The sequence below is a fragment of the Carassius gibelio genome, chromosome B19 (assembly GCF_023724105.1).
Source record: "Carassius gibelio isolate Cgi1373 ecotype wild population from Czech Republic chromosome B19, carGib1.2-hapl.c, whole genome shotgun sequence".
NCBI lineage: Eukaryota > Metazoa > Chordata > Actinopteri > Cypriniformes > Cyprinidae > Carassius > Carassius gibelio.
The window spans coordinates 36,478,322-36,490,176 of NC_068414.1; the positions used below are offsets into that span (position 1 = coordinate 36,478,322).

The 11,855-nt window shown below is 37.4% G+C and overlaps 2 protein-coding genes across 2 annotated transcripts in view; one reads left to right on the forward strand and one right to left on the reverse strand.

Moving 5' to 3' along the window:
* LOC127978676 (semaphorin-6D) overlaps positions 1 to 8,570 on the reverse strand; it is a 276,967-nt gene extending 268,397 nt beyond the window's left edge. The window contains exons 1-2 of the mRNA XM_052583526.1: positions 8,413 to 8,570; positions 7,826 to 7,937 (exon numbers count right to left, since the gene is read on the reverse strand). The gene's annotated coding sequence lies outside the window, so the exon portion shown is untranslated. The remainder of the gene's footprint in view (positions 1 to 7,825; positions 7,938 to 8,412) is intronic.
* On the forward strand, positions 1,707 to 4,923 carry LOC127978694 (tumor necrosis factor, alpha-induced protein 8-like protein 2 A). The gene is made up of 2 exons (XM_052583580.1): positions 1,707 to 2,500; positions 3,974 to 4,923. The coding sequence occupies exons 1-2, from the start codon at positions 2,183 to 2,185 to the stop codon at positions 4,214 to 4,216; spliced, it is 561 nt and encodes a 186-aa protein (XP_052439540.1). The 5' UTR covers positions 1,707 to 2,182; the 3' UTR covers positions 4,217 to 4,923.
* Positions 8,571 to 11,855: the final 3,285 nt, after the last annotated feature.

An 11,855-nucleotide genomic window follows, 5' to 3' on the forward strand; every position in this document is an offset into this window, starting at 1 on the left:
AACACCTAGCAACCACATAGCATCTACTCAGAACACCCGCAGCAACCACATAGCAACTACATTAGAACACCTAGCAACCACATAGCAACTACTCAGAACACCCCAGCAACCACATAGCAACTACTTTAGGACACCCCAGCAACCACATAACAACTACTCAGAACACCTAGCAACTGCATAGAAACTACTCAGAACATCCAAGCAACCGCATAGCAACTACTTTCAACAACCTGGCAACCGTTCATTAAATTGAACAAATTATATTCCAGATCACTTCAATCTGAATTCACCTGGCAACCACATAGCAACTATTCAGAACACCCCAGCAACCGCATAGCAACTACTCAGAACACCCCAGCAACCGCATAGCAACTACTTTCAACAACCTGGCAACCGTTCATTAAATTGAACAAATTATATTCCAGATCACTTCAATCTGAATTCACCTGGCAACCGCATAGCAACTACTCAGAACACCCCAGCAACCGCATAGCAACTACTTTCAACAACCTGGCAACCGTTCATTAAATTGAACAAATTATATTCCAGATCACTTCAATCTGAATTCACCTGGCAACCACATAGCAACTACTCAGAACACCCCAGCAACCGCATAGCATCTACTCAGAACACCCGCAGCAACCACATAGCATCTACTCAGAACACCCGCAGCAACCACATAGCAACTACATTAGAACACCTAGCAACCACATAGCATCTACTCAGAACACCCGCAGCAACCACATAGCAACTACATTAGAACACCTAGCAACCACATAGCAACTACTCAGAACACCCCAGCAACCACATAGCAACTACTTTAGGACACCCCAGCAACCACATAACAACTACTCAGAACACCTAGCAACTGCATAGAAACTACTCAGAACATCCAAGCAACCGCATAGCAACTACTTTCAACAACCTGGCAACCGTTCATTAAATTGAACAAATTATATTCCAGATCACTTCAATCTGAATTCACCTGGCAACCACATAGCAACTATTCAGAACACCCCAGCAACCGCATAGCAACTACTCAGAACACCCCAGCAACCGCATAGCAACTACTTTCAACAACCTGGCAACCGTTCATTAAATTGAACAAATTATATTCCAGATCACTTCAATCTGAATTCACCTGGCAACCGCATAGCAACTACTCAGAACACCCCAGCAACCGCATAGCAACTACTTTCAACAACCTGGCAACCGTTCATTAAATTGAACAAATTATATTCCAGATCACTTCAATCTGAATTCACCTGGCAACCACATAGCAACTACTCAGAACACCCCAGCAACCGCATAGCATCTACTCAGAACACCCGCAGCAACCACATAGCATCTACTCAGAACACCCGCAGCAACCACATAGCAACTACATTAGAACACCTAGCAACCACATAGCATCTACTCAGAACACCCGCAGCAACCACATAGCAACTACATTAGAACACCTAGCAACCACATAGCAACTACTCAGAACACCCCAGCAACCACATAGCAACTACTTTAGGACACCCCAGCAACCACATAACAACTACTCAGAACACCTAGCAACTGCATAGAAACTACTCAGAACATCCAAGCAACCACATAGCAACTACTTTAAAACACCCAGCAACCGCATAGCAACTACTTTCAACAACCTGGCAACCGTTCATTAAATTGAACAAATTACGTTCCAGATCACTTCAATCTGAATTCAGTTCTGTTTGTTGAGTGTGAATCAGGAAGAATGACTGAGATACAGACTGATCAGATCATGTGATCCAGAGAGACTCGGATGAAAACAGTCTGCTTTGACTTTCGACTGCAAACTGAGAGCTTTCCATTTAACCACATTGTTGATGCACACGTGTTGTTTGATGCTGATGCTGATATGTTTACACATAATATCTTTAGCATATTTTTTGTTCTTATTCACACATTATTTCAACACTCATGAAACGTCTCTGGAGAGGGAGGTTGGAGTCTGAATCTCAAAGTCTGAGCGTGTGAGAGAGACAGAAAGCAGAAGTGACATATCTTCTCCGATCACACCGTTTCCTCTCACAGTTACACAGCGGAAGAAAAGCCACTTCCTCAAAAAGACATAACAGGCTCCTCTCAAGCACCTCCGACTGCAAGACGCAGGTAAACACACATCTGCGTCCGTCTGTGCTCCGCTGCCATCGGGATGGAGGCGTTCAGCTCGAAGGACATGGCCATGAAGGCCCAGAAGAAGATCCTCAGTCACATGGCCAGTAAGTCCGTGGCTCATATGTTCATCGATGACAACAGCGGCGAGGTTCTGGACGAGCTGTACCGCGTCTCCAAAGAGCACTCGGGGAACCGCACTGAGGCCCAGAAGGTGGTGAAGAACATGATCAAGATCGCCGTGAAGGTGGGGGTTCTGTTCAAACATGACAAGTTCAGCGCGGAGGAGCTGAGTGTGGCACAGGACTTCAGGAAAAAACTCCACAGCGGAGCCATGACGGCCATCAGCTTCCAGGAGGTACAAGCACTCACATTCATCAGTCATATTTACATGCTAACGGTGTGTTATAATTAATCATCGTCAGTGCTACAGCTGATAGTCTTATAGTTCAGTGTGTGCGTCTTCCTGCAGCGTTTGTGGTGTCATTTCACACCAGCCAGGAAGAAACCACTTAGACACCATCAACAGTAACCTAGCGGCCACATAGCAACTACACAGAACACCCCAGGAACAACTACTTAGAGAACCCTAGCAACCACCCAAAAAACACCTTAGAGGCGTCAAACTTAATTCATGGAAGACCGGAGCCCTGCAGAGTTCAGATTCCACCCTGATTAAACTAATCAAGTTCTTCAGGCTAATTTTAACACTACATGGTATATGTTTTAGAACAAAATGATAATAAACATAACTGCAACATTTTATGCCACAATTCTGACCTTTTTTTTTTTTTTTTTTTTACAATTGCGAGTTTACATCTCTCAGTTCTGACTTTTTCCCTCAAGAATTGCCTGATACAAACTCTCTACTCTCACAACTCTAACTTTTTTTTATTGTGAGCGATATAAACTCACAATTGCAACTTACAAAGTCAGAATTGCGAGATATAAACTCACAGTTTATAAAACATAAGTCTTTTTTTCTTCTCAGAACTGGACTTAACTCACAATTGAGAGTTTATATCTCACGACTCTGAGAAAACTCAGAATTGCGAGATACAAACTCGCAATTACGAGAAAAATGTCTGACTTTATTTCTTGCAGTTCCGAGTTTATAAATCACAATTCTGACTTTGTAACTCCTAATTCTACGTTTATTTCTCACAAAAAAGTCAAGAGTTGTGAAATAAAAAGTCACAATCAATTTTATTCAGTGGAGGAAACAGGCTTCCATAGTTTTTCTGCCAATGCTCTATTCTCAATAGTAAAGAATAAGGACTCTTATTTTGAAATGTCTTAAAACTATGCAATATGTGCAAAAATGTACTAATCAAAGGATTCATATGATGCTTTTATAAAGATCATTATTTGGTGTAACAGAATAGGCTGACATGCTTTAATGTTCAAAAATCATATTCTTTTTCAAATACTGTACATTATTGTAGGTCCTCTATGCCCTGCCTCTCTCAAACGCATCATTTCCTTCTGAAAAGCACAGTCTGCTCTGATTGGCCAAATGACCCACTTCTTTCTTTAAGTGAACATTTTAGGTGGCATTACACAAATCTTCCCACATAGTGATGTAGACATGTGGGGGCGTGTTTGAACGTGGCATTTTAGGGGGCGTGGCAGAGTCTTATCTTTGATGAAGAATATCTCTTTGGATTTGAAACTTTAATCGTTGCAACTTCACATATCTTTTCAGCTTGTACAACTCCTAAAAGAAATTAAAACTTTTTTTTTCTTAGTGTTGCTCCTTTGTGAGTCACTTTGTTTTAAAGTGTCTGCTAAATGCATGAATGAATAACGAGCGTGCGTGTCTCTGCTTCAGGTGGAGTTCACCTTTGATAAGAACGTGATGATGGAGCTGCTGTCCGAGTGTCGTGATTTACTGCTGAAGCTGGTGGAGAAGCACCTGACGCCCAAATCTCTGGACCGCATCAGACACGTGTTCAACCATTACTCGGACCCGGAGCTCCTCACACACCTGTACGACCCTCATGGCACGCTGTGGCCCAACCTCAGCAAGATCTGCACGGGTCTGAACCGCATGATAGAAGAGGGCAAGCTCTGAACACAGAGCTGGACTGAGAGACTGGACTGCAGAGCTTCTGTACCTGTGCTCAGAGACACTGATCGTCTCCTGAACACCCCTCCAGGCTGTTTGGGCGATTCGCACTAGACGTGTCAAGAACACGTGCAGCTCATATGTCATATCTCAAAACCGAATCAGGAAGATTTAAAGGGACAGTACACGGTTCTTTTTTCTTTTCTTTTTTTAATACTGAAAGTTCTGAAGGTTCAGAAAACATTTACTTACAGGGAATGTTAGCACAAGTTTTTAGAACACTTTTTTATATATATATATTTTATATATAACTTTTAGGTGGGTTTCTTCTGTGGAACACAAAATTTAAGTAAATGGGGTCCAATAAAATACATGTAATATTCAACAGTCATACAGTTTTGGAACAAATATATGATGACAGAATGATTGTTTTTGGTTGAACAATCTCTTTATCAAAAATTACAGTTTGCAAAAGACAAAAATCTATTTTAATATGATTAGGCTTTTGTTTTTATTATTATCTTCACCCATGAAAATTACCAAATAGAACTTATGCAACACTGGATTTTATGCATATTTCTACGGTATTCAAAGTAAAATAATACATTACTGTTTTCTTGTTTTTGTTCAAAAGCAGCAGTATTAGAGTTTAACACAGAATGGAGCATCTGACTGGATTAAAGTTTAATAATAAAGTATTGTTTTGTTTCAAATATTCTCTACAGAAGCCTTTTCTTCAGCTCTGTGATCTTTTGATATCATCTGGTCTATCTTTTTGTCACCATACGTCATCTCAGTAATTTAACGTCCACTTCAACTGCAGATCTGAGAACTAAAACTGAAATGTTCTCACGCTCAGGATCATCCGAGACCAGGATGAGTTTGATTCTTCACCAGATTTGTAGAAATGTAGCATTGCATCAGTGTCTCATCAATGGATGCTCTGCAGTGAATGGGTGCCGTCAGAATGAGATTCCAAACAGCTGATAAAAACATGTATTTTAGTTAAAATCATCTTAATGCTGGATTTGTTTCAGCTTTTGTCTTCTCCAGAAGTTAACTGATGGGCTGGAGTGCTGTGGATTATTGTGATGTTTTTATCAGACTCTCATTCTGACGGCACCCATTCACTGCAGAGCATCCATTGATGACACACTGATGCAATGCTACATGTATTTCTGGGAAGTCTCGCGGATAATGCGGAAAGCTCGGGCGTTAGCGTTAGCGCTGGTTTATGGGTAACAGGACACACCTACTGAATGATATGGGCGGGGCTAGAGCGAGCCGAAGAAGGGAAGGCAGAGTTAAATGCCTCATCGGGACTGAAGGTGATATAAGTGCGAAAGCAAAGAGACCCCGCCCCCTATGCAAAGGAAGGTGGGCGTGGCTTGGGGGCGTGTCCTGGTCCAGCCTATAACAGGAGATGAGAAAGTCTGTCATGCATCTTGTTAAAATCACTGACTAATCGCGATTAAACGTATCCAAAATAAAAGTCTTTGTTTATATGTGTGTGTACTGTGTATAATTATTAGATCAGAATTGATTTAAAAAAGGCAGTTATTAGCTAAATTCAAAAATATATTTTTTTAATAAACTTATTCCAGCTTTTCAGAAACAAGTTATTGTTTTATAGTAATAGCAATTTTAGCATAACAAACCAGTTCCATCTAACCTCACCTATTCTTCTTCTTCTTATTATTAATTACAGTTCATTAAGGTTTAAAGTACCCTTCCACATCCACGTTCTCCTCCTTCATGTTAGCGTCTGGGACCAGCACTTTTAAAAAAAGTCTTATTAGTGATCAGCTGACTTATTTAAATGTAAACAAAGTGTTGTCTATTCATCATTCTGGTTTCATAAAAACAGCGCTGTAACAGCTGTTTTGAAAGTTTTAAATGATATTTTGGGAACGATTGCTAATGGTGATTTTTGTGCATCCCTTTTTATTGATTTATCAAAGGCTTCTGAGACCTTAAAATATTTTTTAGATAGTTGTTTTATCTAGTCTTGTTATTCCTTGGTTTAAAAGTGATTTTAATGGATGAACTCAATCTGTACCGGCTGATGGTAAACTATCTGAATCACTGGAGATTTCCTAAGGTGTTCCCCAAGGATCTGTGCTGGGGCCCCTTTTATTTACCATTTATATGACTAGTCTTGATTATGGCTTTCAGGATGCCAAGTTTAATTTTTATGCAGATGAATCTGTCATGTATTGCATTGATTCTTCTGGAGAGCAAGCCTTGTATAAGCTTCAGTTAGCTTTTGATGTCATTCAAATATTCAATTATTATTTACAATTTAAAACCCAATTACATGTTATTTTCAAGTTCAAAGAAATTTGAAAATAATTTGATCTCTATTTGAACTTTACAAGGTTCTGTGATTGAATAAGTAAAACAGTATAAATATCTTTGCATCATCCTACCTCTCTCATTCAGGACAAATCCAAATATTCCATTATATTTCCATAATTAGGATGCATCAGAATGCAAAATTATTATTTATTAATAATAATTTATTAAATTATAGGCCTTGTACGCCAGGCGTGCTTAAACAGTGACACAGAGGCAGGCGCACTGATGTTTGGTTCACTGTATTTTATTTTGATAAAGTACCAACTGCGCAGTCAAGTAAGCAATGCTGGAACTGATGTGTGTCTTCAACTCTTTCCTAATACCAGCAGGATCAACTTTAAACAATCCCTCATTTATTGTTTTATTAATAATTCATTACTTTAAAGGGCTGCTTTTATTTGTGTACACTCACAATGAAAACAAAACATTGTGCTTTTGTAAAATAAAGAAAACAAATAGATTGTCGCTTTCTGCCATTTGAGTTTCCTTTCTGTGAACAAATTAAGCCCGTCACAAAAATTAACTGAAACTCAGCATGTATAGGCTACATTTAGTTTTTTCCCCTTGGTTTATCTGTTAATAAATAAATCAAATATATTTCATTTTATTCCTCATATCGTATGTGTAGATGTACTGCAGATTTTGTAAAAAAATTACTATATGTACTGCAGATTTTATATATATATATATATTTAAAAAAATTGTATCGCAGCCCATGTTGGCCAAGACCTTCCTGTGTTCACAGGCATTCCATGGCAAAAAATGTTATACTTCGGAAAAACAATACAGTAGTACACAACACAAAATACAAATAAATAAAACAATTATATAACAAACTTTAGTACATTAAATTCTATAAAATTGATATTTAAAAGAAATTAACATTTTTCTGGGTCAATCTTATAAAATGAGTCCTTAAGAGTTTGTTCTGATAATAACCTTTGTCTCATGACATTAAATAATGGGCTGAAAAATGTCTATATTATTTTTATTTATTCGCTTTTTTTATTTAGCTATTTTAGTTTATCAAGTTAAATTTAATGAAAACGAGAACACAATAAGTTTAAATTGAACTACTAAAATAATTAAAATTGAAATCAAATAAATGCTAATACACATTAAAAAGATTATAAAATGGGCAAGAACACACAACAACATTTCTAAAATTAACTAAAATTAAAATGAAAACAGAAACGATCAAAACAAAAACTAATTCAAAACATTAATTGATCTACAGTGTGTGTGTAAGTGCCTCACTTTCTCCAAACTCCTGCAGCTCTTCAATGGTGCATCTGTCAACTTTGGGCCGCTTAGTCTTTAGTTTTTCAGAAACTCTCTTCACTTTGGGTTTCGAGACCTTCAGTGGCTCCTGAAACACAACCAACAAGCTAGTCATGCAGGAGCAGACAAGTGTGTGTGTGTGTGTGTGTGTGTGTGTCTGAGTGAGTGAGTGTGTGTGTGTGTGTGTGTGTGTCTGTGTGAGTGTGTGTGTGTGTGTGTGTGTGTGTGTGTGTCTGAGTGAGTGAGTGAGTGTTTGTGTGCCTGAGTGTGTGTGTCTGAGTGAGTGAGTGAGTGAGTGAGTGTGTGTCTGAGTGAGTGTGTGTGTGTGTCTGTGTGAGTGTGTGTGTGTTTGTGTGCCTGAGTGTGTGTGTCTGAGTGTGTGTGTCTGAGTGTGTGTGTGTGTGTGTGTGTGTGTGTGAGTGTGTGTGTGTGTGTCTGAGTAAGTGAGTGAGTGTTTGTGTGCCTGAGTGTGTGTGTGTGTGTGTGTCTGAGTGAGTGAGTGAGTGTTTGTGTGCCTTAGTGTGTGTGTGTGTGTGTGTGTGTGTGTGTGTGTTAATACTCACGTCGTTGAATCCTCCATAAGTGGTCTTGTAAAACTCGCCTTCTTCTTCTTCGTCGATAAACTCATCACCATCTTCTATAATATTACTCAATTCCTCTGTTTATCTGTCTCTGTGATGACACGAGTATAAATATGCTGCGCTATTACGTTCAGAGAAACTATTTATTTAATCCATTAAATAATGTTGAAAACCACAACACGGCGAACGCGGAGAAAAGTCACTTCCGGTGCGCACGAGCATCCGAAGCTCAAAAGTGTAAAAAACTTTATATCGGTTAAACGAAATGTTGAAAATATAAATATAGTTAAACGTATTTTTAAACACATTTATTTCATGCTAAAAATACTACGAATATTGATATGCTTAATAAATCGCCAGCAATATAAAGTGCTCAATTGGAAAAACTAAGTTTGTGCTTAATTGCGCAGAAGTAGTGCTGAAGTATGATTGTGATACTTGTTTGTGCTAAAGTGGAATATTGCAAGTTAAACCTTACATATTTAGCATTTAAAGACCGAAATTATTCAAAAATCATACAATCCTCATCAAAAGTGACATTAAAACACATTTTATAATTTTAGACTTAATATTAAGAAATGTGCATTGTTGTGCACGACTATTACGCAAAATAAAGTGTAAATATATTAATTTTTATATCAGTAAGTCTCCAGTTATGTCATTAAATGTTAGTATATTTGGACTATACTTGAAATATTTGTATAATTTTTTTTTACTAGGGGTAATTATGATGAAAACTAAAATATCCCATCTAATTAATGCATAATAACCCTTATTTATTTATTTATTTATTTATTGTTCTTGTTTTTTTTTTGTTTTTTTTTTCATTCTTCAGAAAGTGTCAACACATATCTTTTATTTATTTCAGGACAGGTTTGGTCTGATATCTTCACATGTCCTCCTAAATTCTCCTGAATTGTTAAATAGAGTTTATGAAGAGAAAATAAGAATGTGTTTCATATTTGAGCTCCATAAGATGGCAGCAAAAATCTTCACAACTTCATCAGTCTCACATGAGTTCAGAGGAAAGAAGCACCTCGTGAAATATCTGTGGACAAATACAAGCAGGCTACAGATGTTTATTCAATAATTATTCAGTTTAATTTATCCATTTTTGTTTTTGTTTTTCAGCCAGGATTCATAAATTGCATAAAAATGTCCGGGTTTTGTCTTTGTTTACGTAATGTTTTCATAATCGCTGAAGCTAGCTACTGGCTGAAAGCTAGTTTGACCAATAGCGTGCGGGCGTTGTTCAAAATCGACCAATCATGGCGAGAGAGTAGGCGGGCTCTAAAGAGAACGTCCAAAGCCATGCAAATACATGTGTATAATAAAAGACAACTGAGGAGAGACGAGCAGCACAAAACAAAGACAAAATCTGGACATTTTAGGCCATTTAGAAACATGTCCGGATAAAAAGATGTCCTGCTTCTACAATAAACAAGCTACAGGTCGTCCAAAATGCAGCAGCTAGAGTTCTTACCAGGTCAAGAAAATATGATCATATTACCCCAATTTTACAGTCTCTGCACTGGCTACCTATTAAGTTCCGTATCAGTTACAAATTATCATTACTTACCTATAAGGCCCTAAATGGTTTAGCTCCTGCGTACCTAACTAGCCTTCTACCACGTTACAACCCATCACGCTCCCTAAGGTCACAAAACGCTGGACTTTTGGTAGTTCCTAGGATAGCAAAGTCCACTAAAGGAGGTAGAGCTTTCTCACATTTGGCTCCCAAACTCTGGAATAGCCTTCCTGATAATGTTCGGGGTTCAGACACACTCTCTCTGTTTAAATCTAGATTAAAAACACATCTCTTTCGCCAAGCATTCGAATAATGTATTTCTTAAATTGTGAGTGTAGTTGCATCTGATCAAAGGTGCATTTTTATTCATTAGCTTGGGTTAAACTAATTTTACTTTGTTGGATCAGCAGCTATGCTAATGATGTCTCTGTTTGCTTCTCTGTTTCTGCTGGATCTTCATCCCGTGGTAACTAGGATTTACACAAACTCCAGTCTGGATCCAGAACACCTGAGAAGAGATGATGCTGACCCTCAGAGAACCCTAGATGATGCTAACCCTGAATCAACAACAGAACTAACAATTATTGCTACATGTGTGACTGCATCATATAATAACTATTAATTAATAATATTGATAGTTCATCGTGTAGCTGACTACGTCTTGTATTATTATTATTATTTTTTCTAAAATCCTGTCAAATGTGCACAAACTACTAGCTACTACTAAATATTGTAGAAACATAATTTTCTGTAAAGTTGCTTTGTAACGATTTGTTTTGTAAAAAGCGCTATACAAATAAACTTGAATTGAATTGAATTGAATGGTCATGTGGTCACCATAATGAATCAGATCTGTGACTCAGTGTTTCTGTGTTGAAGTGTTCATTCATTCGTGTTGCTAGGATGCTTCTATTGTGTTTTTGTGTCTTTTTTGTGTAGTTCATAATCTAAAGAAACTGACAGACATGTGTGCCAGCAGCATTCTGTTCATACCACACATTCTGAGCTATTATATCTTATGTCTGACCCCATACAGTGAAAATAAATAGGCTAAATAAAATAAAATTAAGTATATTAATTATTTCATTAAATATAAATTTAAGATTATTAAATCATTGTAAATCTAGTTTTGATCTCTATAGGCTATTACTTTTCACATTGTCACCTTAGGGAGCGAATATAAACAGTGAAATTAAATATATTTTCAATTCCAACATATGTTTCATTGAGCTTCAATGGTTAGAACATACATTTAGCATTTATATTTAAAATATAGCTTGGCCAGAAATAGTTTTATTTTATTTTATTTTTATTCCAATCACAAGATCCCCTTGGATACATTGATATTTGATGTTTTACTGAATTAGTTAATGCATTAATAACTCAAAAGCAGCTGTAAAAGAGTTTATTATGACGTGACAGGATCTTTGCTCCAGCTCTAAACTCTCGTCATGTTCTTACACTGAGATAAAGATGACTGTTTTAATCACACACACCCTCAACTGAAACAAACACACCTCAACCACGTAACAAAAGAACATGCCGGCACACATTTTCTCTGGGTCACTCTGCGTGAGCAAGTTTTATATTTTACTGCAGAATGCAAATTCATTAACAGCATCTCTGATGCAAATCATTAACAAATGTATCAGACGCTGCGCAGAATCACCTCTGAACCGCCTGATGAACGTCTGTGGAAACTGCAGAAATCAGTAAAAAAGCTGCCTTTAATCAAAGTTCATGTGTCTCTTTAAATTATGAAAAATATTTTATTTCACCTATTGCCGAGGAAACATTTCTCGTTTTAACTTTGTTTTAAAATATGAGCTAAAACAGAAAAAAATAAAAAGAACAAAAATGAACAAACATGACTAAAACTTAAACTAAAATGAATTTT

What these genes read in the sequence shown, in the direction of transcription:
- LOC127978694 (XM_052583580.1), top strand. Translation starts at nt 2,183, where the DNA reads ATGGAGGCGTTCAGCTCGAAGGACATGGCCATGAAGGCCCAGAAGAAG. An exon ending in CGGCCATCAGCTTCCAGGAG is followed by an intron (nt 2,501 to 3,973) that starts GTACAAGCACTC and finishes TCTCTGCTTCAG; the next exon opens with GTGGAGTTCACCTTTGATAA.